The sequence below is a fragment of the Ovis aries genome, chromosome 23 (genome assembly GCF_016772045.2).
Source record: "Ovis aries strain OAR_USU_Benz2616 breed Rambouillet chromosome 23, ARS-UI_Ramb_v3.0, whole genome shotgun sequence".
In the NCBI taxonomy this organism is placed as follows: domain Eukaryota; kingdom Metazoa; phylum Chordata; class Mammalia; order Artiodactyla; family Bovidae; genus Ovis; species Ovis aries.
Genome location: NC_056076.1, coordinates 49912067 through 49939957, shown reverse-complemented (window position 1 = coordinate 49939957; position 27891 = coordinate 49912067). Strand labels below are relative to the sequence as shown.

The following is a 27891-nucleotide window of genomic DNA, read 5'->3' as shown; positions in this document are numbered from 1 at the left end:
GTGTTTGTAGCGATGAGGTAAGATGAGATCATGTTAGAGGCAACCTGGAGAGGTGAGAGGAGATGCTGAAACTGACGTTCAGGGTTCTGCTAAATTTAAAAGATGAATGGATGAGGCCGGCTCTAGAAGAGAAATCGAAGAAGACCTTGTATCTCCTGGTAGCCTGGCAAAGAGAGTGCAGTGAAGAGAAAGAGGATGGGCTTTAGACTGAGGTGCTCAGATGCACCTGGCTTCAGATACTACTGTGAGCTAGACTGCTGACCCACAAGAAGCCTTTTTACCTGAATATTACCTGGATGTGTTCCTTTACTGTAAAGTAATTCCCAGCACCAAGTGAAAGAGAGCTTCAAAAGTGTTTATTTGGTACTGCAGGTAATCTTGCCCAGATAATCCCATAGACAGAGGAGCCTGGTGGGCTACAGTCCACGGGGTCACAAAGAGTTGGACATGACTGAGGAACTAAGCATGGCACAGCACAAGATAACATGGACCAAATAATTCTGTTAAATATAAAATCACAGGAAACACTTGCCTCTGTTGCTCAGTTCAGTTCAGTTGCTCAGTCATGTCCGACTCTTTGTGACCCCATGGACTGCAGCACACCAGGCCTCCCTATCCATCATCAACTCCCGGGGTTTACTCAAACTCATGTCCATTGAGTCAGTGATGCCATCCAGCCATCTCATCCTCTGTCATCCCCTTCTCCTCCTGCCTTCCATCTTTCCCAGCATCGGGGTCTTTTCCAATGAGTCAGTTCTTTGCATCAGGTGACCAAAGTATTGGAGCTTCAGCATCAGTCCTTCCAATGAATGTTCAGGACTGATTTCCTTTAGGATGGACTGGTTTGATCTCCTTGCAGTCCAAAGGACTCTCAAGAGTCTTCTCCAACACCACAGTTCAAAAGCATCAGTTCTTTGGCGCTCAGCTTTCTTTATAGTCCAACTCTCACCTCCATACATGACTTCTGGGAAAACCATAGCTTTGACTAGATGGACCTTTGTTGGCAAAGTAATGTCTCTGCTTTTTAATAAGCTAACTAAACCCACAGATTTCTGAATTTTCAGGGGTATTTTCAAGATTAGCAAGTACCTGCAGTTGATGTGAACTATTAATTAATATTCCTCACAGCTCAGCTGTAACCTGGATCTGGAATCAGAGTTCAGGAATAGCAGGAGGTCTTAGGGCTCATCTTCCAGCCCTTCCAGTTTAAGAGCAGAGGTGCTGGGACATCTCCATCCACACCGAGGAGACCCCCACCCCATTTCAGTCTCACTCTGCCCTGCTTATTCTTCCAGTGAGAGGTGGGCTTGACTGAGTTCCCAGAGGTTCTTTCTGTGATCCTTTCACATGTGAGAGGAGGCAGCCTCTCCTGGGAACAGCAAGTAAGTGGAAGGAGACGGATTCATTTCACTGCTTCTTGTATCACACTACACCTAGGAGGTTTATCAATAGAACTTAGCACCCAGAGGGCCACTGTGAGACTAAAGTGCAAACATGATACTTGGATATGAAATGCACTAAGTACGTAGCCCCTGCGTTGTCAGAAGGTTCAATTTCCTCTTATTGACTGGGCACTTAGGACTCTGACTGCTAACTACCAATTAAGCAGTTTCCCATGAATATTTATGGCTGCCTTCCCTATTGACTTGATTTCTAGACTGTGAGCACACAGCCCTGCCTGGGAGAGGGGAAGGTGTGGCAGGTAGGTCACTGGTGCCTGATGGCAGAGATGCTCAGGGATGCTGCTGTGCCTGCCTCACACCCCGAGCCTGCCTGGGCCCCGAGCATGGAGGGCCGCAGACATAGGCATCCTCTCTCTAGCTGCCCAGGACATATCTCCTCATTCCCACGTTGAGCCTGGCTTTCTTGTTGGCTGGGTTTATGGGATCCCTGACTTGGCACTTTCTGGCCCAGCCCCTTCTCACAGCAGAACCGTTCTTTCTCATGCCCCAACCTTGGGAGAAAATCTTTAACTTTAGACTCACTGGAACTGTGGGGCTCTGTTTAGAGCCCCAAACAGCCTCACTCTGTACCTTTTTTACCTAACTGACTGTTGTTCTGTCACTACATCATGTCCAACTTGTTGCAACCTTGTGGACTGCAGCACCCCAGGCTCCTCTGTTCTCCACTATCTCCAAGAGTTTGCTCTAATTCATGTCCATTGAGTTGGTGATGCTGTCTAACCATCTCAGCTTCTGCTGCCCCCTTCTCCCTTTACCCTCAATCTTTCCCAGCATCAGGATCTTTTCCAGGTATTCAGCTCTTCACATCAGGTAGCCAAAGTATTAGAGCTTCACCTTCAGCATTAGGCATTCTAATGAGTATCCAAGGTTGCTTTCCTTTAGAACTGACTGGTTTGATCTTCTTCCTATCCAAGGGACTCTCAAGAGTCTTCTTCAATACCATAATTCGAAAGCATCAGTTCTTCAGCACTCAACCTTCTTATGGTCCAACTCTCACATCCATGCATGATTTCTGGAAAAACTATAGCTTTACCTAACTTTATCTCCATCCTAGCTTATCTCTGTCCCCAAATCTTACTTTTCCCTTCCCATAGAACCTGGTTTTTTTTTCCTCCCAATGTGACTCTGCCCTCTACCTGACTTTTCCTGACTTTCCCACTCTAATGGGGTTTTGAGATTATTTTGTGTTAATATAATTGTGTTTGTATCCCTAGGCATCATATTTCTTTTTTATTGTTGAGTTTTAAAGAAAATATCATACCATATATAGTATTATCAATTTTTTTTTTTAGCTGGCATGCTGCTAAGATTCATTTTAATTGTCTTCCTAGCATGTCTCCCAGTTATTAACTCTGTCCATGGTACTGACACAAATGTCTGTGTTGAACAGAAATTCTTGATTAAAAATTCTTTGTATCCCCACTGTCTGGTGCAAATGTTTTTTTCTTTTTTAACCATAGTAGATGGTCTGCATTGGGATGATGGTGTTGAAAATGTAATTACAGACTAGACAGACACAGACAGGCAAGAAACAATAGATTGATTATCCCATTAGTGACTAGACTGTATTCTACTGACACACCTAAATTTTCAGATGATTTGTTACTGGAGTGGGAAATGATGGAGGGACTTAATGATGTGTGTTCAGAGACAGGGCGTCCTTCCTGCTAGGCGAGGCTCAGGCCGGGCATTCCCTCCTTCCTGTTTAGCAGCTCCACTGTGTGTCAGGGGCTTTGGCAGGTCTTGTTCCCACCTCTTCCTGCCTCTCAGGGAGTGCCCAGTCCACGGAAAGAGAGCTGCACCTCTTTGAAGCTTGGGGCCCCCGCAGGGAGCCCCCTTCCCATGGATGAGCTCCGGAGACTGAACTCAGGGCAGGAACCACAAAGTTTGGTTTGTGGGCAGTAAATTGTACACCTCTAGGGGGCACCATGGCCTCAGTCTATGAAGACCACCATCCGTGATAGCCCTTGCTATCTTGACACAAACCAGGTGCTGGCCTGTCCATCCAAGCCCTGCATCTGAGACAGGCCATCATGGAACTTACGTCCTAATGGGAAAGACAAGGATAGAAGGAGTGCTAAGTGGATAAGGGAAATATTAGTAAACTGTATGCTGAGCGCTAGGAAGGCAGGGTGGTCAGGCGGGGGCTTCTGACCACCCTGAAAGAAGTGATGTTTTAACTGAGGAGGTGTGCTGTGCCAGCCAGCACTGACACCTGATTCCTGTCTAATGTCTCAAGGCTAGAGTTGTTGGAGGGATTCACCAGTGGTGCTTGGTTACACACGAAGGTGCTATAGTGATGGTGTAGAGGTATCACAGAACACCCCAGTGGGAAATTGTCCAGGGTAAGGAAGTCTGTGTTCAAGTTTGCATTTGGTGTCTTACTAGCTGAGAACTCTGGGAATATCCCTGGATCTTCCCAAACTTCATTTTTATCCTCGTTAAAAATGAGAAGACTGGGGGACTTCCCTGGCGGTCCAGTGGTTAAGACTCCAAGCTTCCACTGCACAGAGCTCGGGTTCAAATCCCTGATTGGGAAACTAAGATCCTGAATGCTGTGGCCCAAAGACAAAATAAAAACACAGCGACATCTTAATATTTATATTATTAAAATGGATTTTTTTTTAATGAGAAGAGTGGTACCCAGTAGTCTTATGAGTCTTAAACAGAAGACTGTTGGGAGTCCCTTGGACTGCAAGGAGATCCAGCTAGTCCATCCTAAAGGAAATCAGTCCTGAGTATTCATGGGAAGGACTGATGAAGCTGAAACTCCAATACTCTGGCCACCTGAGGCGAAGAGCTGACTCATTGGAAAAACCCTGATGCTGGGAAAGATTGAAGGTGGGAGGAGAAGGAGACCACAGGGGATGAGGTGGTTGGATGGCATCACTGACTCAGTGGACATAAATGAGTGAACTCCGGGAGTTGGTGATGGACAGGGAGGCCTGGCGTGCTGCAGTCCGTGGGGTCGCAAAGAGTCGGACACAACTGAGCGACTAAACTGAACTGACTGAAGCAAGGCATAACATGGCTAAATGTAAATTGGCGGTGGTAATTAATCACAATGAAAAGTAGTAATGTGTGAGTGGCCATAAGGCAGACTCTGTTTGAGTACCAGCCACTGAGATTTGTGAGATCAGAGAAGGGAAAATCAAGTTGAACTGAAATCACTTCAAGCAGATTAAAAGTAGGAAGGAAAAAGAAAGCCCCATGTGGCTTGAACGGAGTGAACAAAGAGAAGTGTGGTGCGTGATAAAGCTGGAAAGAGAGGTGCTGGTTCATGGAGAGTATTAAACAGGATTCTGGAGCTGGGATCTTAGAGGGCGGAGGGGTGCCATTGGACGGCTTAAAGCAGGGGACGAGGTTCGACCTCATATTCACTATGAAAGGTCATCTAAGGAGGGTGTGTTGATATTACAGGAGGATGGCAGCAAGAGTCAGAAAGCTGTTATTGTATGCTTGTTAGAGATGATGGCTGGGACTCACAGGTCCAGAGAGCAGAGCAGAATGTCTTGGGAGGTGAATTCAGTGAGACACACTGGCTTGAGGGAAAGGGAGGAATCCACAGTGACTGCCAGGATTCTGGATGAAGTGGGCAAGTGCAGGCTGGTGCCCCTTACACGGAGAAGGCTTGGGTGGGGAAACAGGGAGCCATGGAGAGTCTTTGGCACTAGGAATCCTGCAGGTTCAAGGTTAAAGCCAGTGCCTGCTCTCCCGGAGCTCTCGTTCAGTGACTGGCATGTGGTCACGTGGTGCCAATTAGAGCAGGGGTTCCAGGTGAGGGTACTGATGTCACACATGTCCAGGGGCATGCTGGCCTTGTTGTCACAGCCGGGCGGTGTATCTGGAGCTCTTCTGGGGCTTCCCTCGGAGATGGCTGAAGCAGTGCTTCCTGGTGGTTCTGCGCCTGTTGCTGGTAGGGAGGCCAAGGATGATGCTTTCTTCTCTGCAGAAAACCCAAACAAGACCGCACTTCAGCACGATGTCCCCAAAGTCCCTGCAGTGGCTCCCTGGCCGATCAGTGCTCTGCAGTGGGGACCTCAGGTGCCTTGACATCCACTTTCCCCACCCCCCCTTCCCTGCCCAGGGGGCCCCCACCCAGATATGGGGATGGAGAAGAGGCTGGCCTTGCTCGGGGGAACCCCAGGTGCTGCAGTGGTTTGGTGGGAAATTTTTACCGGAAGAGCAGAATGTTGAGCAGCAGTTAAATCTCGCCTCTCAGGTGTCCAAGACGGGGATGCAGTGTGAGCCCAGGGATGGGAGGTGGGCTTGTTGGTTGCTGGTGTTCTGCGTGGGAGCTGGAGAGCGGCTGGTTCTCATCCCAGGAGTCCTATACCCCTGCCTGATGCCCAGGCCTTCAAAACCAACTAGTCATTTCCCCATCTCTCTCCACCTCCTCAGACCTCCCTATTTTCTGGGACGCAATATTGAAATTAGGCCAGTTGACAACCCTGCATTGGCTTCTGAGTGTTCAAGTGAAAGGTCGAGTCTGTCCATGCAGCAGACTTCATTGTTGTTTTATCTTAAGAAATTGCCACAGCCACCCCCACCTTAAGCAACCACCACTCTGATCAGTCAGCAGTAAAACCCCCAACAACCAAAAGACTGCAACTGCCTGAAGGCTCAGAGAGTGCTTAGCATTTTTTTTAAATAAAATGTTTTAAAATTAAAGTATGTGCTTTTTTTTTTTTTTGAATAATGCTCTTATGTACCTTCTGGGCCTCCTACATTCCAGGCAGATTCTTTACCATCTGAGTCACCAGGGAAACCCCTTAATAAATTACATCATAGTGTAAATATCTGCATTGGAAAACCAAAAAATTCACATGACTTGCTTTATTGCAATATTCTCTTTATTGGAATATTTGCTTGATTGTGGTGGTCTGGAAATGAACCTGCAGTATCTCCAAGGTGTGCCTGTAAAGGGAACATCACCTGGCTCAGGAGAAAAGGGTTTATTGAAAAGCAGAGACCCAAGTAGTAGGCTAAGTCATGTCTGTAATTGGGCTGAATGGATGGAGCCATACATTTGTTGTGTTTTTTAAGGACATTGGGTAGAATTCCATACTTATAAATATCTCCCCCACAGCCAACCCTAAGTAATGGAAAATTGAAACTGAGAGCTTTTTCCCACCCCTACTCCCTGTTACAATCTTGATCATGGAATCATCAAATGTCAGAGACAGATTAAATCACTGGGGGAGTCCCAAGTTGTAACCGTGTATTTGACAAGATGAAAAGACAGAGGTCCAAAGAAAAGAAGTGACCCAAAGTCACACAGCAAGTAAAATGACCACGCAGGGCCTGACGTCAGTGTGAGGTGAGATGGGACAATGCCTTACAAGCAGCACAGAGCAGATGACGTGAGACTTTAGAAGGTAGAGAAATAACTGCCTGCTGGGATGCCTGAGATGGGTTAGACTTTGGACGTGGGTCGGGCTTCTAAGTTGTAGGTGATTTCCGGCAGAGTGAGAACCATCAATGGCAGAGGCTGGCAAGTTGCTCATCTTGGCTGGACTGCAATACCCTCATACGAAATGTAGACATCGTTTCATATAGTCTCGCAGCAAATCCCTAAGATGGTATCCTCTTTAATGTGGTTAAGGCTTACAAAGAGCCTGCCGATAGCAGAGCCAGAGCTCAGGCAAGATCCTTAGACTGAAGGCCCACTGTTCTGTCCTTAGGACCATAGTTTGCCCATGCTTGTCAAAGGTTTTAGTGTTGAGCTGTGCATTGTGATGGGGTTCTTCCGCTCAACTAAGGACTTTGGACTTGACTCACTTAGTGATGAGTAGTTACCTTGATTTGAGTGGGGAAGGCACACTCAGAGCTGTGCTTTAGACACTTAATCTGGCAGGAGTGTTAGGATGAATTAGAGACCTAGCTGGTCCCTAAGTCTAGGTGGCCACTTAGAAGAGCATGAGTGTGGTTGGAGATCAAAGTCGTAAAAGACTGGACCGAGATAGTCTGAGGGTCAAAGAAGTAAACTACCTTGTCCAAAGTCGGACAGCTAACCAGTGGGCATGAGGTTCAAAATCAGGTGGGCTTTACTGCCCATATTCTGGTCCTGGGTTCTCTAGCTGAGACGGAAGCAAAGCTAATGTGTGTAGAACAAAGTGATGGTGCTCTTGCCCATCATCCCCAAGGTCAACTTATGGGTGATTACAAATAGTATAAGATACGTATGTCCCCTTCCTCTGGGTCATAAAACAGGGTATGTGGCGTTTGTAAGTCCTTCTCAGAACGCCTTTCTTTCTCCCCCTTTCAGATCTGTGAGAGTGTATGAAGGAAGTTGGGCTGTTTCCACGCCATCCCTCACATTTATCCCTAATTTGGGCTCAGACCCTTGTCAACAGGGTCCTTGGAAGGCGAGAGTGCCTTTCCTTGGCCAGCGACTGACCAGGGCCTTTCCTTTGCAGAGACGAGAAGAACCAGTCCATCATAGTCAGCGGGGAGTCTGGAGCCGGCAAGACGGTGTCAGCCAAGTATGCCATGCGCTACTTCACCACGGTCAGTGGCTCGGCCAGTGACACCAACATCGAAGAGAAGGTCCTGGCGTCCAGTCCCATTATGGAGGTAAAGCCGTCCAGATGCCTTTGGCCTCCTTGGCTGGAGTTCCTTCTGCTGAGTGTCCAGCCTCACACGGTCAGCGTTCTCACCTCTTCCCAAGAACCCATTGTCCACTGTTGAGGGAAATTTTTCAAAGGTGCCCCTAAAAACACAGATTTGTGAATCTCCTGACCTGGAAGCCTAGGTCCCCGGTATTGGATAGAGGGTCCTCTTCATGTCTTCCTTGTCCCTTGACTCTGCCTGACTGTGTCATGACAATCCTCCCCATCTATTGCCATCTCTGCCGTGTCCTGTCCCTTCTTGCCATCCTATGTCAGCAAATCAGTGTCCCACCCAATCCTTCCCACGCGGTGAGGCCCCACTGAATCAGGAGGGCAGTTCCCATGGGGTGAGGCAGCCTGGATAAAAGATCCCCTCCACTTTCCCCAAAAATGTTTGGGCTTTGTCTTTTGCGGGGAGATAGAGTCAAACGCTATGTGACAACATATAATCTGTTGAATAGTCTCAGAAAATTGTTCCCTGAGTTGGCATGAACTGGCCAGGGCAGGTCCAGTCTCTGTCTTCACCGCCTGCACCTCCCACACGGCGGCCTCAGAGCGGCCGATGCAAGTGAGGGGTCAGAGAGATTTCCGAATCTTAGGGCTCACTATAGCGAACCATGCTATAGGGACAGAACTCCATTTCTCTTTTTCCCCCTTTCCTCTGTAAAAGTTTCCTTCTGATGGAGTTGAGCTAAATGGCTGCACCATCCCTGGGCTAGCTTTGGTTTCTTGCCTCCAAAGCTGAGGCCCTTCATTATTGCCTGGGCTGCAGTAGGCTCTTCTGTCAGCCCCGAAGAGCCCCTTGGTTTTAGTGAGAGGAAATTCAGTTGAAGCCAAAAATTGCCAAAATATCTTCAGATTTCTCCACACAGCCTTGAGCCCATCAGGTAAGGCACAAGGCATCAGTGTGGTTGGTCCTTCAGATTATTTTGAAGCTGAGGGAACAAGACCCTGGCTGGACCTTCTCACGGCCCCTCTCACTCCCTGTGACTTTACCAACTGCAGGAAATTCTGAGTCTTAAATCATAGGGGCTTATCAATTAACCAAGCAAACTCTTCTACCTGGAGAATCCCATGGACAGAGGAGCCTGGTGGGCTACAGTCCATAGGTTTGCAAAGAGTTGAACATGACTGAAGCGACTTAGTATGCTTGTAGACAAAAGCAAGTTTCAGTATCTGTTCTTATATGATTTGGGAAATGGTCAATAAAGCTGAAGGCATTTTTACCAAACAGATTAAAAACGGGGAAAAAAAAAAAAAAGCTTTTATTTGATTGCAGTTGTTCTTAAACTTGACTGTGCATCAGGATCTCCTGGAGGGTTTGTGAGAGCCGACAGCTGGGTGTTACTCCCAGAGTTTCTGATTCAGAAGGCCCGGGGAATCTACATTTATTTTAAGTTCCTTGGTGATCCTGATGCTGCTGGTCTCAGTCCCATACCCACTGAGAAACATTTATCAAATAAATGTTAAGAAGGTAGGAAGGATTCACTGGAAAATATGAAAGAAAAGGAAATAATCCCCTTTGATCCCACAGCCTGCTGATAATTGTTCAATATTTTGGTATATTTCCTTCCAGCTTTTTCACTGACTATTATATTAATAGGATTAGCCATGTCCCTTTATCATTTAGCTGCTTATGAACTCGTTGGCTACAGACATACATTAATAGATGGCTTTACCATTATTTAACTCCCTGTTGTCAGACATTGAGTTTGTAGCCTCTTTGCTCACAGCATTTGTTTAAAGCCTCAAGGTGGGGGCCTGGCCATGGGCTGGATCTGGGAGATGGTCGTGGATGTGAGTCCATGCCTCCCCCTTGGCCGTCTCCTGCACTCACATGGTTGCAGCTAGGCCAGCACTGTACAGTTAGCATCATGAATCATCTCAGGTGAGCGTGAAACCAGGATCTCAGCTTTTCCTCTGAGTTTCAAAATTCAAAATTGCAAAATTACTACTACAAAATTCACTTTGTAGTAGTAAGATTGCCAAGACACAGAGTGCCTGTTCTTTAGGAAGTAAAGTAGTGATTCTGTACAAAACAGAGAAGGGAAGAAACCCTTTTGATCCCTGGTGACTAAAGGCGGTTCTTATTAGCCAGGATGGGGCCACTTCACGAAGACAGACCGCCTCATAATGAAACAGGTACAAGACACAGGCGGGATGATTTTTTGTTTTAATTTGCTGTGGTAAAACGTGCATAATAGAAACATTAACAGCCATTGACGTGTACTGTTGATTGGCACTAAGTACACTCACAGTATTGTGTACCATCCAGCTCCACCATCCATGCCCAGAGTGTTTTCACCATCCAGACAGAAGCTCTGTACCCACTGAACAATGATGTCCTACTCTGCCCTCTGCTCTGGTAACCTCCACTCTCACTTCTGTCCCCGTGAAGCTGCCTCTTCTGGGTCTCGCATGCAGGTGGAATCACTGACCTCACTCCTTTGTGTGGGGCTGATTCACTGCTTTCCAGGCCTTCCCAAGCTTCATCCCCGTGGCAGACGCATCCCTCCTTTGTGTCCTATTTTGTGGCCGTGTAGCATTTTGTTGTATGTATGTACCACGTTTTTGTCTGTTCCTCTGTTGATGGATAGTTGGGTTGTTTCCGCTTTATTGGCCAGTGTGAATAATGCTGCTGTGAACACTGGGGTGAACCTAACTGTTGGGGCCCCTGCCTTGGAAATGCTTTTTAAATCACCATGCTCTGAAATGATCTGATGTTTCCAGTGTCTGTTACAGCCTGAGCAGGCTGCTGGGCTGCTGGGGAGGCATGGAAGAAATGTGAGAGCAAGAGGAGGAAGAGTGTGTCCACGAACCAGCCTAATCTTGCATGATGTCATGTGAACAAATGCTACAGTGCTTTGGGTGCAAAACGTTAAATTCTACAGTTAACCAAATTGCTACTTTGGAAATCATGTGAATAAACCCAGAGGGCTCATTCTGTCAATTATGGAATTTTGTTATCATAGAGGCTCTCCCTTGGGCTATTATTGTTACATTTGAGAGAAATATCAGATATGAACATGGAAAGGAAGAATTGTTCCCAGGAAGTACTGAAGGTGGAATCAGAGTGATGCCAAGCAGAGAAAGAGCAGATTCTGTTACTGGCCAAACCCAACTTTTCACAAGTTCAGAGTCTTAACTTGGGCCCTGGTGTCAGGAAGCTCAGTCATCTTTACGGCTCCTCAGAGGAATACAACCAGTACAGGCATGTTTTAATCAGGGCACTGCTGATTCCTGATGACTCCAGCCCTGTCCCGGGGAAGGATGGCACCTCCCAACGAAGCAATCAGTTATGGTCATGCCATCACCTCGTTATTTCTGCAGCTCAGCTGCTGCAGACGCCTGCTGGGGAGACCCGGAGTTGCGGGCTGTCTGAGGCGCTGGGATTCCCATTGGGCTGTGCTAAGTGGCAGTCGTTTGAATTAAAGGCGAGTTGCTGGTGGGTTGGGGTTGACTGGGCTGGATTCAGATGGTCTATTGTCAGCTTCAGAACTCTCTGACCCCATTCTGTGTGAGAGCTTGTCACCATCCCAGGAGTGGCTGGTTCACAAGTCTGTGCTGATTGGAAGGACACTGCTAATCAAGAGACTGGGGGAGCAGGGGCAGAACCCAGCCCCCGCCTAGAGGGGTCACATGGCTTCTTGGGGTGACTGGAGTCTGAAGGCACACAACTCCAGAAGCAAGGAACAAGAGAATCCCCTTGTCCCAGAGAAAGAAAGGGGGCTAAACCGACAGAAACGAAGACCAGTTATGTAATTTTCAGGATTTGATTTTTTTTTTTAAGCTAAAGAAACAAGAAGGTCTATGAATATTAACCTATTCATACAAGTATCTGCCCCCATCACACCTTCCTGACTCCCTCTCCTCTTGTTTTCTCTCATGTTTCAACATACGCTAGCCAGTGCTCATGTGTTAGGCCCCTCACATGCCCCTCTGTCCCTTTGCCCATGCTAGATTTATTAATAAAATCCCCTTTCCTTCTCCACCGGTGAAATTATACTCACCCTTTAAGATTCACTTCATCTTCCACTTCTTAAAGCCTTTCCCATTCTGCTGGCATTGGCTAAGGTTCTCCCCTCTCTGTTTCCACCCTAGTGGATGTGCGTCTCCTTACTGTGCAGTCCCAGTCATGTTGAAGTGATTGGTTCCAGTCCATTTTTGTTTTCCTACATATTTGTATATGCATAAATCAGAGGGTGGTTCTATCACGTATAAGTGGTACCATATTCTGTTAACCATTTTGCAACTTACTTTTCACTCAGTATTCTTTTTATTTACCTATGCATTATGTTCTAATTTGCTTAGTTTAACAGCTTCATAGCAGCCCATTGTATGAATAGTCCCCATTTTATCTGTTTCCCCGATAGGTAGACATTTAGGTTGCATTTTATTGTTACACATACTCTGCATTAAACATTGTTTTGCACACCTACTTGTACACTTATGTGAGTTTCTCTAGGTAATATCTTAAAGTATGGTTGCTGGATTCTTAGGTCCTTATATATTCAATTTTGCTAGATATGCCCAATTGTTCTTAAGAATGGCTATTGCGGTTTACGTTTGGACCAGCAGTATATGTGTGAGAGTTCCTTTTTCCCTCACCATTTCATAGTATCAAAGTTCTTCAGGTAGTGCCACCCTGGACTGTCATCTTTGCATCTCTCTGATTTCCACCGAGGTTGAGTATCTGATGTTTACCGGTCACGTGACTTTCTTCTGTGAATCCCTTGCGTATGCCATTTGTTCAGTTCTCAGATTTTACCTGTCTGCATCATGTCTGTGTCTTGTTGCACTGTAGACTCGGAGATAATCAAAGGCAGGGTTTTTTATCATGTGTAACAACTGGACTTGCTTTCCTCATGCATCAAAATGTTTTCTAAGTCAATACAACGACAATGAATCCAGCAGGTGTTTAACAGACAAGGAACAACGTGGAAGTCCTTCACAAACGCACGGAAGTTAGAAGTTCTTCATGCCCAGAGTGGAGGTTATGGGTTTGATAGTAATAATACACACAACCCCTTCCCTTCATGGGTACCATTATATACTTTCAAAGTGCTTGTCTATCCATTGTATCACTTCTCAAAGTAGCCTCGTGAGGTAAGGAGGATAGGTTGCCAGTGATCTTTAGACTGTAGGCAAGCTTTCCCAAAGCTGCCCTAAGGAGTGATCTCAGATGTGGTGAAGGTTCATGGTTTTTTTTTTTTTAAGATTTTTTTTTTATGGACCATTTTTTAAATCTTTATAGCATTTGTTACAAGATTGCTTCTGGTTTTTGTTTTGGGGTTTTTTTTTGTGTGTGTGTGTTTTGTTTTTTTTTTTTTGGCTATAAGGCATGTGGGATCTTAGCTTCCCAACCAGGAATCAAACCAGATGAAGTCTTAACTGGACTGCTGGGTAAGTCCCTGGTGAAGAGAACATTCTCGTTGCCATTTTACAAATGACGAAATTTGAAGTTTTTGAAATTGAGATTTGTGGGGTTTTTTTGGTTGAAGGTAGATAATCCTTTAGAGTTTCACACAAGCTGGCCTTTGCTGATTGCATCCTCCTGATGTTACCATGTTCCTTTGTCTTCTGTATGTCCCATAAAACGGTGGTAAAATTTAAAGGCTTGGTTAGATTTAGGTTTGTTTGTTTTAAAAATCAAGAACCCTTTATTGCTGATGGTGGGTGTTCCCATCAAGATGCTCAGAATGCCTAGCTGTCTTTTGGTGGAGTCAGCAGCCATTGCTTGTGCCTAGATCAGTTAATTCATCAGGAGTTACAGAATGGTGGCGTTCACATTCTATTTTCCCTCCCACATTTATCAGCAGGAGTGAGTCTAGGAAGAGAAGCTTCTCACTAACTAGTTACCCTGATAGAGTCTCCACAGGAAAGTTAGGGTGGATGTTTACTTCCTTATTTTCTGCTTGTTTCAGTTGGTTCCCTGCCATCCTCTGAAAGGTTTTCTCCTCCTTTCTTAGGAGAAGTTAAAACATGGGGATTCATGTCTTAGTCTTTATCCTTTGATTTGACCTGACTGTTTGAGATGTGAGAAGTCACCCACATGGGTGGCAGCTCCTGTCCGGTGGTGAGTAGTTTGGACAAGGACCGTGAAACCCAGTGGAGTGAACACAGACTGTGGACTCAGTTGTATCTGAATTTGTATCTTGGTGTTGGCACTTCCCAGCCATGTGACCCTCAGCACACTGCTTACCTTTTCTAAGCCCAAGTTTTCCCAGAAATATGAGGGAAGTTAATAATACCCACCTCCTGGGATTCTTGCCTGGATTCAGGGAAAGTGAAGGGAGCTGAGCCCAGGACCTGGTTCATGTTGGAGGCCTGGGAAATGGTCACTTTTACCTGTGTGTTAGGGAATGCAGCCCTCCTTGCCACTTTTCAAACAGAATTGGCTTCCTGAAGTCTGACAGTGGCCTGTCACTTGGTGCCTTGAAGCATCAGGGCTCTCTCTCAGGGTGGGGGTGGAGAGTGGCCCTCACATGCACATTTCAGGTAGGAAAAGGAAGAGGAGAAGGTCAGGGAGGTGCACCTTCCAGCTGTCTAGTCCCCTTTAGAGACCCTCAGTCAACTCTTCACGCTCACTGACCTTCCTTAGGAGTAAAGGAAAATGAAGGTCTCTGTTTTCTTTTGCTTGAACCATTGTCATCTCAGTAACAAGTTCTAGAAGGAAGGAGGAGGGAGGGAATAGAGACGCTGCCAGGAGCATTCAATCCTGAAACTCAGGAAAACCCACCCTGTCTTGCACACCTTTGTCTTTTCTGCACAGGCCATCGGGAATGCTAAAACCACCCGCAACGACAACAGCAGCCGTTTTGGAAAGTACATTCAGATCGGCTTTGACAAGAGGTACCGCATCATCGGGGCCAACATGAGGACCTACCTGTTGGAGAAGTCCAGAGTGGTCTTTCAGGTGAGCCGTGTGACTGCTTTTTTTGTCTTTTTTCCCGGGGATGGTGCTTCCTTGCTCCATGTTCCACTCCCTCTGCCCAAAGAACATCTCGTCTTCTGAACCTGGACTTGGATAGACTTGTGCTTTCGGTCTTCTTTCTTCCTTTTTTTTTATTAATAAGTTTTCATTTATTGGTATCAGACCTGAAAAATCTTTTATCCCGTATTGATATGTTTCAATGGGCATTGTGTTTAAATTCAGTTAGCAAACGTATTGTCTGTGATGTGCCAGGCAGCAAAGAGAGGACATCATGTTCCTTGTGGACTTCAGAGTCTTGTGATCTGGGCAATGTCATATAGGGTCTGTGGGTTTCCTCTTTCACCAGGAAACTCACTTGGTAAGTTATATTTTAAAAAGAAGCTATTTGGCCATTTTCTTAGTTTCCTTTACAAATAAATGGAGATCTCGCTTCTCACGTGACTCGGTTCTTCTTTGCTCACCTTTGGTTCCCTCCTTCCGAATAGTCTTTGGCCTCTCGGGGACTGTCCTCCTCCTGCACCCTGGCCTCCAGTGGCGGTCAGTGCAGCTCAACCCGAGTGCAGTTCCCTCCACCCCACAGGTTTGGTGGGACCGCCCCATTTGTGGACCACTGCAATTTCACTGTGACGGCTCAGACGGCCTGCTGGGCTGGGTATGGGTGAGACGTGCTCTGACCGTGGCTATGGCTAGACTCCTCATGGGTGTTTTCCTCTTCCTTGCCGTCTGCACTCAGGCTTCCTGAAGCCCCTGTCCCCTGTGTAAGGCAGGTCTGGCCCTGATATCCACTGTAAGTCCTTTCTCATCGTGGACCTTTCCCCTCGTCGTCCCAGCCTGATGATTGCAGGGGCAGAGCTTCTCTTAGTGCCAAGCCTCCCTGGGGCGAGAGGGAGCCTGCACCAGGGAAGTAACAGTCTTCCCAGCGTGAGCTAGGCAGCGCGGTGGCCTGAGCCAGCGCCGACCCATGGGGCTGTCCCGGGTGAAACTGCAGGGATGCTCTGTGAGGGAGGAAGAGAGACCATGCCTTGTTTTGCTTAAGTCCAGAGGTAAACATCTTCTGGTTGGCAGAAGGGCCCCGTGACAGTGAATGCAGACTCCGGAGGTAGGAGTTGAAGGTGGCAGAGGCGTGAAGGAAAGGTCTTGACCTCTGTCCCCCAGAGCACCTTGGAGTTTGAACAGGGCAGGGGACACTCTTGGGGTCCCTGCCCCTCACACTGAGCAACTGTGTTTTCTCCTCCAGGCAGATGACGAGAGGAATTACCACATCTTTTACCAACTCTGTGCGGCTGCCAGTCTTGCGGAATTTAAGGAGCTGGCACTAAGTAAGTGAAGGGGTGCTGCCCGTTCCGGGGGCTGGGTGCTGCGGCAGCAGGGGGTGCTTCTGGGGGCTCCGCTCAGGGTCCTCCATCCTGGGGTTCTCAGCTCCGCCTCTCAGGGGGCCCAGCCCCAGACCTCTGTGAGTTTCATGCCCCCAGAGAACAAGAGGAAAAGAGGCCAGGGTGGCTCAGTGTTGCGCAGAGCCTCAACAAATTAACATTCATTATTATTTTGGAAAGTATGTTTCACTCGAGACACCCTGAGAAATGTGTCCCCACCACGAGGATGTAGAGATTTAGGTAACGCATGCCACTGAAGTGTGGCCCAGCCACTCTAAGTCACATCTGAGGATTGAGACCAAGAGAAAGAAAGGGGTGAGGCTAAAGCAGAGGTAAGACAGGGATGGCTCCAGAGGCACGTCGGAGAATCCCGGGCCTCCCTGTGGAAGGCAAGGTGGGGTGCTGAGAGGAGTTTCCCTGCACCCTGAGCCCCAGCCAGACCACAGCGCAGGGTCCTCCCCGCAGGCAGACAGCTTGCACACACCTGCCCCGCCGTGCTCGGGCCGGGATGGAGCAGCTGGAGCGGGAGACCGGCGGGAGCCTTGCTGCTGCCCTCAGATAGGAGGACAGCTTTCCGGTGGGTCCCCCTCACCCTGCATTTCTGCTGCTGCTGTTTGCTGAGGGGCCTTGATGTGAACCTAGCGGAGCCGAGAAAGTGAACCCGTTTGTCGCTCAGTCGTGTCCGACTCTGCAACCCCATGGACTGTAGCCCACCAGGCTCCTCTGTCCATGGGATTCTCCAGGCCAGAATACGGGAGTGGGTTGCCATGCCCTCCTCCGGGGGATATTCCTGACCCAGGACTCGAACCCAGGTCTCCCACACTGCAGGCAAACTGTTTACCGTCTGAGCCACCAGGGAAGCCCTGAGTGGAGCTGAGAGCCAGCCAAAACAAGAAGGGCGAGCAGGCTTTAATTCTCAATGCCGCACCCATACAGCCCCTCTCCTTGGTCCTGGAGCCCTCCCCCACCTATACACGGGGCCTTAGCTCTGAGTGTTGACTGACTCCTGCTGCTGAGTCCTCCAGGCCAACTCCTGATGGGTTTCTGTCCTGAGGGCAAGCCTCAGGCCACACAGCTTGCCTGGCCTGGCCTGTCATCTGAGTTTTGGGAGATGTGGGTAGGTTTAGGACTAGCAGATGGGGTACAGAGCTGGATGTCTAGACAGGGGCTAGCTGCCTGTTGTACAATGGTTAGAGACCTAGACTTCTGCGGCTTGGCTGTCCCAGAGCCAAATCCTTGCCACCATAAGGGCCCAGGGCCAGATCCACCTCTGGCCGCTCCAGCTGAGGCTCCCAGGAGGTAGAATACAGCAGGATGTCAAGCCTGGGTCTGCCCTCTTCACTCGCTGCTCTGCTTGGCTGGTAGCCAAGCAGAGTGGATGCTGGTAGCAGTCAGTGCCTGTGTTGAGCGCTTTAGCACCAGTTCCTTCATTCACTGAACCCTATGCAGGCAAGTTTGACCCTGGGGCTGTACTGTTGAACCAGACATGGTGGGTCCTGCCCTTGCTTCGCTTACAGTACAGAGTGAGAAGGGTGTGCTAAGGAGTGGGTCACAGCTGCTCAGGGACAGTTGGTCTAAGTTGGACCCCAAAGGAGGAAGCCTTGGATGACGCTTGACACTGGTTTTGTGCCCTGCTCGAGCTGCTCAGTGCTTGCAGGTTTGATTGTCCCCAGGGGTTGTAAACTCCTCAGAGAAGGAGTGAACGCTACCAGCCTTGTTTGATGGGTTCTGCCATGAGCTGGCTGCTTGGGGTTCCGATGTTGGGTCGCAGTAACAGGGACCAGAAAGGCAGGCCATGTAAAGGCTGACACCATCCTCCCCCACTCCTTCCCACGGGCCCTGCGGGACCTCTCAGAGCCAACCTGCAGGGGATGAAGACTTTTTTCTAGGGCTAATTTTATAGAAAATGAATGAATACTGGCAAGACCCATCTGGCTGTATTTGGACCATTTTATTCCAAATGTAACTTTAATAGGAAAGAAATCATCGGGTTTTTTTTTCCCCCCACTTACAGGAGAGCATTGAGGTGAGAAATGACTTTTCTTTACTCCGTGTTTCAGCAAGATGCAAGCTCCTTAGGCCCCTGGCTGGAGAGTTGAAAAACTACCCAATTGGATTAGTTTCTTGCTTTCTTACCTGCCTGTGCCCTCCAAGAGCATCTTGGAGTGACGTGAAGAGCCTTTGATAAGCTCTCATGCTCAGGCGTGAGGCTGTCTTCTGCCTTGTGGGTGGATTGGCTGTGAGCCCTGAAGCTTGACATTTTTAGTTCCACTGACAACCCTGGTTGAGTGGATGGAAACGTCAAATAAAAGAAGGACGAGCCGGTGGCTTCTAGTGAATATTCAGACATGCCTCGCCTTCCTCTCCCTTTTCTTCACTTAAACTGTTGTTCAAATGCAGAGGTCTCTGTAAGACCCCTTGGCCCTGCAGGAGTTCTGTGCATTTGTCTGAGGACAGAGTAGCTAACAGATGTGCAGACAGCCAGCCACACTTTCCTTTGCCCTGTTGTTGGTGGTCTGTTGTATTAAAATGACCTCAGTGTGAGATTTTAAAAAAATATACAATTAATAATATGTTAGAGAATGAATGCGTGCCTGCTAAGTAACTTTGCGACGCTATGGACTGCGACACTATGGACTTTAGCTCACCAGGCTCCTCTGTCCATAGGATTCTCCAGGCAAGAATCCTGGAGTGGGTTGCCATGCCCTCCTCCAGGGGATCTTCGCAACCCAGGGATCAAACCCACGTCTCTTATGTCGCCTGAACTGGCAGGCGGGTTCTTTACCTCGAGTGCCACCTGCGAAGCCTTAGAATATGCATAAATGCTGGTTAAAAGAAGTATCATGGACTCACATTCCTGTCACACAGTCAGGAATAAATCCTTTCTTCTTTTATTTCCCTGGCTATACTGATACAGTTTTATAAGTACCCTCTCTTGCCTTGCACAAGTTGGAGTACAGCCTCCCCAGGTGAAGTACAAGCCCTGGGCCGGGGTCTTGATGGTCCTTTGCTCTCATTGCTGGCTTCACGACCCCTTTGTACACTGGTTTGATCCAGTGAACCAGTTAATAGGGGATTCCATGGTGTTTGTCTCCTTGGAAATTCTAAGTAAAGAGAGAGACCCGACTGGAGGACAAGAGAAGCCCTCTGTAGGATGGGATAATTGGCTTCCTGGGCCTAAACGTAGAGCTGAGATGCAGGCAGGCTAAGTAAATAGGGACTGCAGCCTGTTGGGATGTCTGTCTTATGAAGAGAGTCTGCGGTGTTATGTTAACAGAGGTGAATGCAGCCTTAAAGCAGAGGGAAGGAAGACAGTTATTTTGATTGTAGTAGAGGATGCTGTGATTGGCCAGGGTACCCTTGCAGTGATGAACCTCAGTGGGGGGAAGTTAGCCTGCAGGGCCTGTGAGTTTGGGAACTCAAAGCCCAGAAGGGTGGAGTGGTCTGTCTGACTTAGAATGTGAGATGGCAGGGCCCTGGCTGCTGACAACAACAGGTGTTTGATTTTGAAAATGCCTCCTTCCCTCCAGGGTGACAGTTTAGTATTCTTCTTCTTGGAGTCGCAGACAACTCTAGTATATCAGCTGATACTTTTGATAAAAAGTTAAGTTGTATCTATGGCTAAGCAATGGGATTTCATAGATAACCATCTCCTTAGCAGGGTGATCAAGGAATGGGCTGCCAGGCCTGGCCAAACCCTGGGTGAGCCTGCCCCTAAAAACCCTATGATGCTCAGTTTGCCTGTCTGGAAAATGGGAGTAAATATACATTTGGCCCTCCATATCTGCGGTTTCTACTTCCGTGGATTCAGCGAACCGAAATTCGACCCACAGTTGTAGAGGGCTGATTGTATTACAGCATTTTATATAAGTTGCTCGGTTGTGTCCGACTCTTTGTGACCCCATGGACTGTAGCCCGCCAGGCTCCTCTGTCCAGGGGATTCTCCAGGCAAGAATCCTGGAGTGTTTTGCCATTCCCTTGTCCAGGGGATCTTCCCGACCCAGGGAGCAAACCTGGGCTTCCTGCTCTGCAGGCAGATCCTTTACTGTCTGAGCCGCTGGGGAAGCTCTATTTTATATAAGAGACTTCAGGATCTGTAGATTTTGGTATCTGTGAGGGGGGGGGGGGTCCTGGAACCAACCCTCTATGGATACACAGTTCAGTTCAGTTCAGTCACTCAGTTATGTCCGACTTTTTGTGACCCCATGAATCGCAGCATGCCAAGCCTCCCTGTCCATCACCAACTCCCGGAGTTCACTCAGACTCACGTTCATCGAGTCCGTGATGCCATCCAGCCATCTCATCCTCGGTCGTCCCCTTCTTCTCCTGCCCCCGATCCCTCCCAGCATCAGAGTCTTTTCCAATGAGTCAACTCTTCACGTGAGTTGGCCAAAGTACTGGAGTTTCAGCTTTAGCATCATTCCTTCCAAAGAAATCCCAGGGCTGATCTCCTTCAGAATGGACTGGTTGGATCTCCTTGGAGTCCAAGGGACTCTCAGGAGTCTTCTGCAACACCACAGTTCAAAAGCATCAATTCTTTAGCACTCAGCCTTCTTCACAGTCCAACTCTCACATCCATACATGACCACAGGAAAAACCATAGCCTTGACTAGACGGACCTTAGTCGGCAAAGTAATATCTCTGCTTTTGAATATGCTATCTAGGTTGGTCATAACTTTTTCCAAGGAGTAAGTGTCTTTTAATTTCAAGGTTGCAGTCACCATCTGCAGTGATTTTGGAGCCCAAAACAATAAAGTCTGACACTGTTTCCACTGTTTCCCCATCTATTTCCCATGAAGTGATGGGACCAGATGCCATGATCTTTGTTTTCTGAATGTTGAGCTTTAAGCCAACTTTGTCACTCTCCTCTACAGGGACGACTGTATTCAGTCATCCTCATACAGACACTGTAAAAATCATCAAACGAGGTGTTTTGAAAGATAAATGTGAAGGGGGCATAGAATTGGTGTTTTATTAAACCTCTGAAGCTGTTAACAATACTCTGTCAGAGCTTCCAGGGTGATGAGAACGAAAGATCCAAATTTGCCATCTTCCACAAAGACCTAATGTCACTTGCTTCATCAAAGTGGGCTTTTGCTGTGGCCGTGAGTGAGCTCGGGGCTGAAGTCCTTCATCTCCCCGCTCAGGTGCCTGCAGTCATCAGGGGGCGTTGAAACAACCTCTCCAGAAGGCCCGCCCTCATTAAACGTGACTGCTACTATGCTGTTTATTCCTGTGTACAGTGTTCCTTGCTGGTTGTGTGGGAGACTGGGGTTTGGGGCTGAGTTCTGCTGCTTCCTTGCTGGGCCTGATAGCGTGGACTGGGCCGGTGGGAGGAATTGGCAGAGTGCAGTGCTCCCTGGAGCGTAGGATTGGAGGTGGGGAGTGGAGAGATCTGGCAGGGCCTGAACAAGTGGAGCCCGAGGAGTGGCAGTGAGGAAGCTGTTGGGTCTGGGACGTACAGGTGGCAAAGGAAGGAAGAGCCTTGGGTCTGGAGTGTTTGGAGGAAGCCACTTAATCAAAGGTCCGGGAGGCCCTTCTCGGGAGCTTGACCTTTCCCTTGAGGGCAGTGGTCTCCACGGAGCGTTCGGCAGGGAGTGGTGTGATCAGTTTCCGGCGATTTGGAGGAGTGTTTTGAAAGGACAGGAGCAGAAGCCAGGGGAACTTTTGCAACAGTTCCCAGACAACAGGAGCTGAAGGTCAGGCCTGGGGCAGTGGCGGTCAGGAGGGAGGAAGGAAAGAGAGTGAAGAAATTCTTCGGAGATCAAGTCAGAAGGACAGGTATTGAAGGGGGTCACCAGGAGTTGCCGGGAAGCTGTGCTGAAGCCCGTGTAGCTCATGTGCCATCAACTGTGCGTGCCCAGATCAAGAGAAGATCTTTGAGCTGGTGTTTGCAGGGGCGGAAGGAAAACAGCCAGTGTCCAGTGTTGGCACGTTATCAAATCCAAGCCCTGGACAGGGTTGTAGCCCCACAGAGGTGCTAGTTCGTGGAAAGTGTAAGTGACTTTCGAGGGTAATGTTGATTGGCTGCAACTGTTGCCTGAAACCCTGGCTTCTGAGCCCTGGGGTGCAGACGCTCCCCTGAGGACACCTCTGGATCGATAACTGGCTGCCTGTTCACTCCCCGTCCAGGCGGTGAGCAGAGGCCTGATGGAAGAGGAATTAAACTGAGGATTGAGGGCAAGCACTGAGCCTCAACCTGGGTTTACACACATGCTTAAATAGCTCACAATGCCCTAACATTTAAAACAAAAAAGGCTGTGTCCCCCTGGGCACGTCACTGCCCTTCATGTGTTAAACGAAGCTGTCAGAGATTACGGATGGTCACGGAGGTCTGCTTCTAGGGTGGGTGTACATTTTTTTTTACCATGTTTCTCAGAGCCTTTTAAAGATAAGTCTGCTGTAATTGAACTCTTCTGTAATTGAATTCTACTGTAATTGAACCAGCCATTTTATTTTCTCATGTTTTTTCACGTATCCGTTTAATGCAAGCAACAGGTTCTCCACTGAAGTGTAGTTTTCTGTCTTTTGATCCTCAGTCTTCTGTCCCATTTGCTGTGGTCAATAAAGATGATATTTGAAACCCTGTTTGGCTCCACTTAAACGAGGCACCTAGAATAGTCAAACTCATAGAGTCAGAAAGTACATTGGTAGATGCCCAGGGGTGCGGGTGGGGTCAGGAGGGGGAAGGGGACTTAGTGTCTAATGGGGACAGAGTTTCGGTTTAGGAAGGTGAAAAATTCGGGAGGTGGGTGGTGGCAAGGTTGCACAGCAGTGTGAATGCACGCAGTGCCACTGAACCCTGTAGTTGAAAGAAAGTGAAAGTGAAGGTCGCTCAGTCGTGTCCAACTCTTTGCGACCCCATGGACTGTACAGTCCATGGAATTCTCTAGGCCAGAATACTGGAGTGGGTAGCCTTTCCCTTCTCCAGGGGATCTTCCCAACCCAGGGATCAAACCCAGGTCTCCCACATTGCAGGCAGATTCTTTATCAGCCGAGCTACAAGGGAAGCCCAAGAATACTGGAGTGGGTAGCTGGATTATCCCTTCTCCAGCGGATCTTCCCAACCCAGGAATCGAACCGGGGTCTCCTACATTGCAAGCGGATTCTTTACCAACTGCGCTATGAGGGAAGCCACGAACTCTGTAGTTAAATATGATTAAAATAGTATGTTTTATGTAACTCTTACCTCAATTTAAAAAAAGAAAAAGATGAAATTTGAAAGGGTTCCATATCTTGCTGGGAATAAACTCTGGCCTGGGACAGCTTGCCCCGGGGCTAGGCATCCTTGGGGGCGTGCTCTGCGGTGACCCTGGGACGCAGCATCCCCCCCGTGCCTGACTCCTCACTTCCCTCCCCACTGCAGCCTGTGCTGAGGACTTCTTCTACACGTCACAGGGAGGAAACACGGTCATCGAGGGTGTGGATGATGCTGAGGACTTTGAGAAGACTCGACAAGCATTCACGCTCGTTGGTAAGGAGCTTGGGGATGGGGAGAAGGGACCAAAGGGTTGATTTCACGGAGAAGAAAGCTCAGCAATGTCCTACTTGGCTTACCAAGCTTAATAAGCTGGTGGGGAAGCCCTCTGGCTCCTGGTGAATATCTTCTTCTTTTTATTCTACCCCAACCTGCAGGCTCCCAAGCTGATGGTGTGGAGCTCTTATGCCCTTTCTTAACAATAGGATTTGAGCGTTGATCTCTCGGATCAACCATGGACCACCATGGGCACCCCCCCTGCCCCGCCCCTTTCATTCCCGCAGGGCATGGACACAAACTGAGAGGAGACGTATCTCTTTTGTGTTGTGGTCTGGGTTTGAAGCAGTGTGTTCTAGCAGAAAGAACGTGCCCTCGGGGCTGTACTACCTACGAACCGCCACTGTGGGATCCAAGTTGGAAATGGAGCGTAAAGACCTGGCAGCTCTGTAATTCAGGCAGTGTTATGTCTGTTAATGCTGTTTCCATCTCGAGCTTAGCAGTGGAATCCATAAAACAAGAATTTCTCTCTGTTCTTCTCAGTCCTAAAGGGCAGTTCAGTTCAGTCACTCAGTCGTGTCCGACTCTTTGCAGCCCCATGGATTGCCGCAGGCCAGGCCTCCCTGTCCATCACCAACTCATGGAGTTTGCTCAAACTCATGTCCATTGAGTCGGCAGTAGAGCTAGAGGAAAGTGGCCCCTTCTCTGGCCAGTTCTGGGGGAGAAGAGCCCCAAGGTGGTAGGAATCCATGCTCAACTGGGAAGTTGAAGTGGTAAATTCCTGGGACCTGCAGCCAACAAAGGGGAAGCTTGGGAAGTTAGCCTGAAATCTACAGAGTGGCTCAGGGGGCCCTGGTGCTTTTCCCAGCCCTTCCCTGATGAACATTTGGCCTCTGAGAGGTCTGATCAACCTAGAGCAGTATTTCTTAGGTTCTTTGGGGATCAGAATCTGCCTGCAATGCAGGAGACCCAGGTTCGATCCCTGGGTTGGGAAGATCCCCTGGAGAAAGAAATGTCAACCCACTCCAGTATTCTTGCCTGGAGAATCCCATGGACAGAGGAGCCTGGCGGGCCACAGTCCATGGAGTTGAGAGCAACTAACACTTCGCACTTTTACCTTGGGGATCAGGGACATTTCATCCAAGGTCCAAATAAAACATGGCTGAACAGGGCTCACCCTGATCGCCACGTGGGGAGAAAAGCAGGCCTTCCTGTGCTCAAGTCTGAGTGCCGTTCCCTTCTCTGGATAACTGGTGGATATATATGGTTTGCCTTTTGTATCCATGAGACAGAAACCACACTGGTTATCCCAACAGAGTAAAATTACTGTAATTGTTAACAAGAGCAGTAGTAGATAACTAGCTATTAAATAAGAGGATTTCAGGGGTCCAGAAGTAGTGGGTGTAAAAGAACCATCTTGAGGGTGAGGAGGAGATTCCGTGCAGGAGCTAGTGAAGAGGAGAGCCCCACACCCACACCAGGCTGAGATTTCCAACTCTTTTAGGGGATGCAATGCCCTAAGGTCAGGAAGCCCTCTGGTGGTGAAGGAAGCTACCGCAGGGTGTGAGCCAGCCCCAGTCTGTATAAGCAGACTGCAGTATACCCCAGGGTGTGGTGGAGCCAGAACTTCTCAGAAGCAGCTTCTAATGGGGGTGCCTGGCCTGTGGACACAGCTGGTTTCTCAGCTGAGAGGTGCCCAGGATGCCAGGAAGAGTGCTGATGACCCCAGGGACCAGTTCCAGTTCAGTCATTCAGTCATGTCTGACTCTTTGCGACCCCATGAACCACAGCATGCCAGGCCTCCCTGTCCATCAACAACTCCTGGAGTCCACCCAAACCCGTGTCCATTGAGTCGGTGATGCCATCCAACTATCTCATCCTCTGTCGTCCCCTTCTCCTCCTGCCCTCAATCTTTCCCAGCATCAGGGTCTTTTCCAGTGAGTCAGCTCTTCGCATCAGGTGGCCAAAGTATTGGAGTTTCAGCTTCAACATCAGTCCTACCGATGAACACCCAGGACTGTTTTCCTTTAGGATGGACTGATTGGATCTCCTTGCAGTCCAGGGGACTCTCAAGAGTCTTCTCCAACACCACAGTTCAAAAGCATCAATTCTTCTGCGCTCAGCTTTCTTGATAGTCTAGCTCTCACATCCAGACTAGACCCAGGAAGGGGAAAGCTGCTCTCACCTGGCGGAGTCCCCGCAGCGCCCTCTCCTGGCCAAGTGTCATATGCCACCCGCAGGCCAAGAGGAAGTGTTCACAGGGTCTAGGTCCAGTGTGACCAAGCAGGGCAGAGAAGGGCAGCTTTGAAACTGAGAGATACCAAATTGAGGACAGGCACGCCTGAGTCTCCCCAGCATCACACAGCTGTTTTATTTCCCAGAGCTGGGGAGCAGGTTTAGAGGAGACTCGACGCTGAGCAGGATAGCATTCTGTGCAGAAGGGAGAAGGGCCGCTGTGTGAGTGGTGGGCGTGAGCTCATCAAGGTTGTGCCCTCCAAGGCCCTAAGGAGACTCGGTACTTAGATTGCCACAGCACATGGAATTACTTTAATAAGCCACTCTTCCCTACTCTTTAATAAGCCCTGTCCCATCTTTCAAATCCCAGAGTTTGGCAAAGTTTTTCTTAAAGGACATGATAGTAAATATTTTGGGCCTTCTGGGCCACGTGATTTTGTAGCAACTATTTAGCCATCGTAGTGTAAAAGTAGCCATAGGCAAAATGTAAAAGTAAGAACTGACAGTATTCTAGTAAAACTTTATCTAGAAAAACCAGCGGTGGGCCACGAGCCATAGGTGACCAACCCGTATTTTACTCTTTCGGTTTTAGTGTTTGATTATTTTTGATTTGTTTCATTGCTCCCCAGAAAGAGGTGCAGCATATTCAGAGAATCCTGTGCTAAGAAGGGACTGTCTGACCAGTACAGTGCAGAAATCCTAGCTACTGTTAGGATTCAACAGGCATTCAATATCTACCACTTACATTCATACCATGGTAGGGTAGTTAGGGCTTGGGAAGCTGACGCATCATTGGTTCCTAAGAATAAGTGAAGGGGAGAGGAAAGTGACGGGCTTAGCACCCACTTCCCTTGTTCTTCTATGGGACTTACTGGAGAGCCCTCTGAGCTCTAATCGCAAGCCTGGCGCTTTAACCCCTAAGCAGGTATGTAACCTCCTGTCTTGTCCTGGGTTTCAGCCTCTGGCTTTAACCTGTCTTCCTTTTGCCAGTCAAGTTACACTGAACCAGGGCATGTGCCTAAATGTTCACCCTCTGGCTGTTTTTCTGGTTTGTTAGCTTAAATAAAACCAGATGTTGGAATGATGCATACGTTTCTGTAGACATTTGTAAGCACTTGCCCTCTGTGTAACAAGTATCAGTATCATCCTACCACCCATGTTCCTGAGCACCTGTTGTGTGCCGGGCACTGGGGATATAATGAAACAAGAACCGGAATTCATTGTAATTTTTAAAATTTGTATGTTTTGAAGATATTGGGTAATAAAAATTAAAAAGTAAATCCCTCACCCTGTGAAGTTTAGACGGTGTGTGTGAGTTGCTCAGTCATGTCTGACTCTTTGTGACCCCATGGGCTGTAGCCCACCAGGTTCCTCTGTTCATGGGGATTCTCCAGGCAAGAATACTAGAATGGGCTGCCATTTCCACTTCCAGGGGATCTTCCCAACCCAGGGATCAAACATAGGTTCTCCTACATTGCAGGTAAATTCTTTATCATCTGATCCACTGGGAAGCCCAACATTATTAACATCTAGAGTTAATTTGTCTAGTTCATGTTTGGGTTGTCCACTTTATTGATTATCTGAGTAAAGCTTTGATCCTTGCATGACACATCTTTGCTGCCATTTATATAGGTGTCACTGACTTTTTTATTTTAGCTTGAGTGAATTAATATCTTAAAAATAAGTAACTGCCTCTGGGGAGGAATTTGGTGGTAATTGTATTATCTCTTAAACTGAATGGTAGGTTGACTGGTGTTCACTCTATTGTCTGAAGCCTTTTTTAAGTCTGAAATATTAGGTA

The 27891-nt window shown here is 48.2% G+C and overlaps 1 protein-coding gene across 3 annotated transcripts in view; it reads left to right on the top strand.

Moving 5' to 3' along the window:
- Positions 1–27891, top strand: part of MYO5B (myosin VB) — a 337450-nt gene that overhangs the window by 190393 nt on the left and 119166 nt on the right. For all 3 annotated transcript variants that reach the window (XM_042239477.2, XM_042239478.2, XM_042239479.2), the window contains exons 5-8: positions 7883–8039; positions 14847–14990; positions 16246–16327; positions 23748–23855. In XM_042239477.2, the coding sequence (XP_042095411.1) occupies positions 7883–8039; positions 14847–14990; positions 16246–16327; positions 23748–23855 (491 nt within the window). The remainder of the gene's footprint in view (positions 1–7882; positions 8040–14846; positions 14991–16245; positions 16328–23747; positions 23856–27891) is intronic.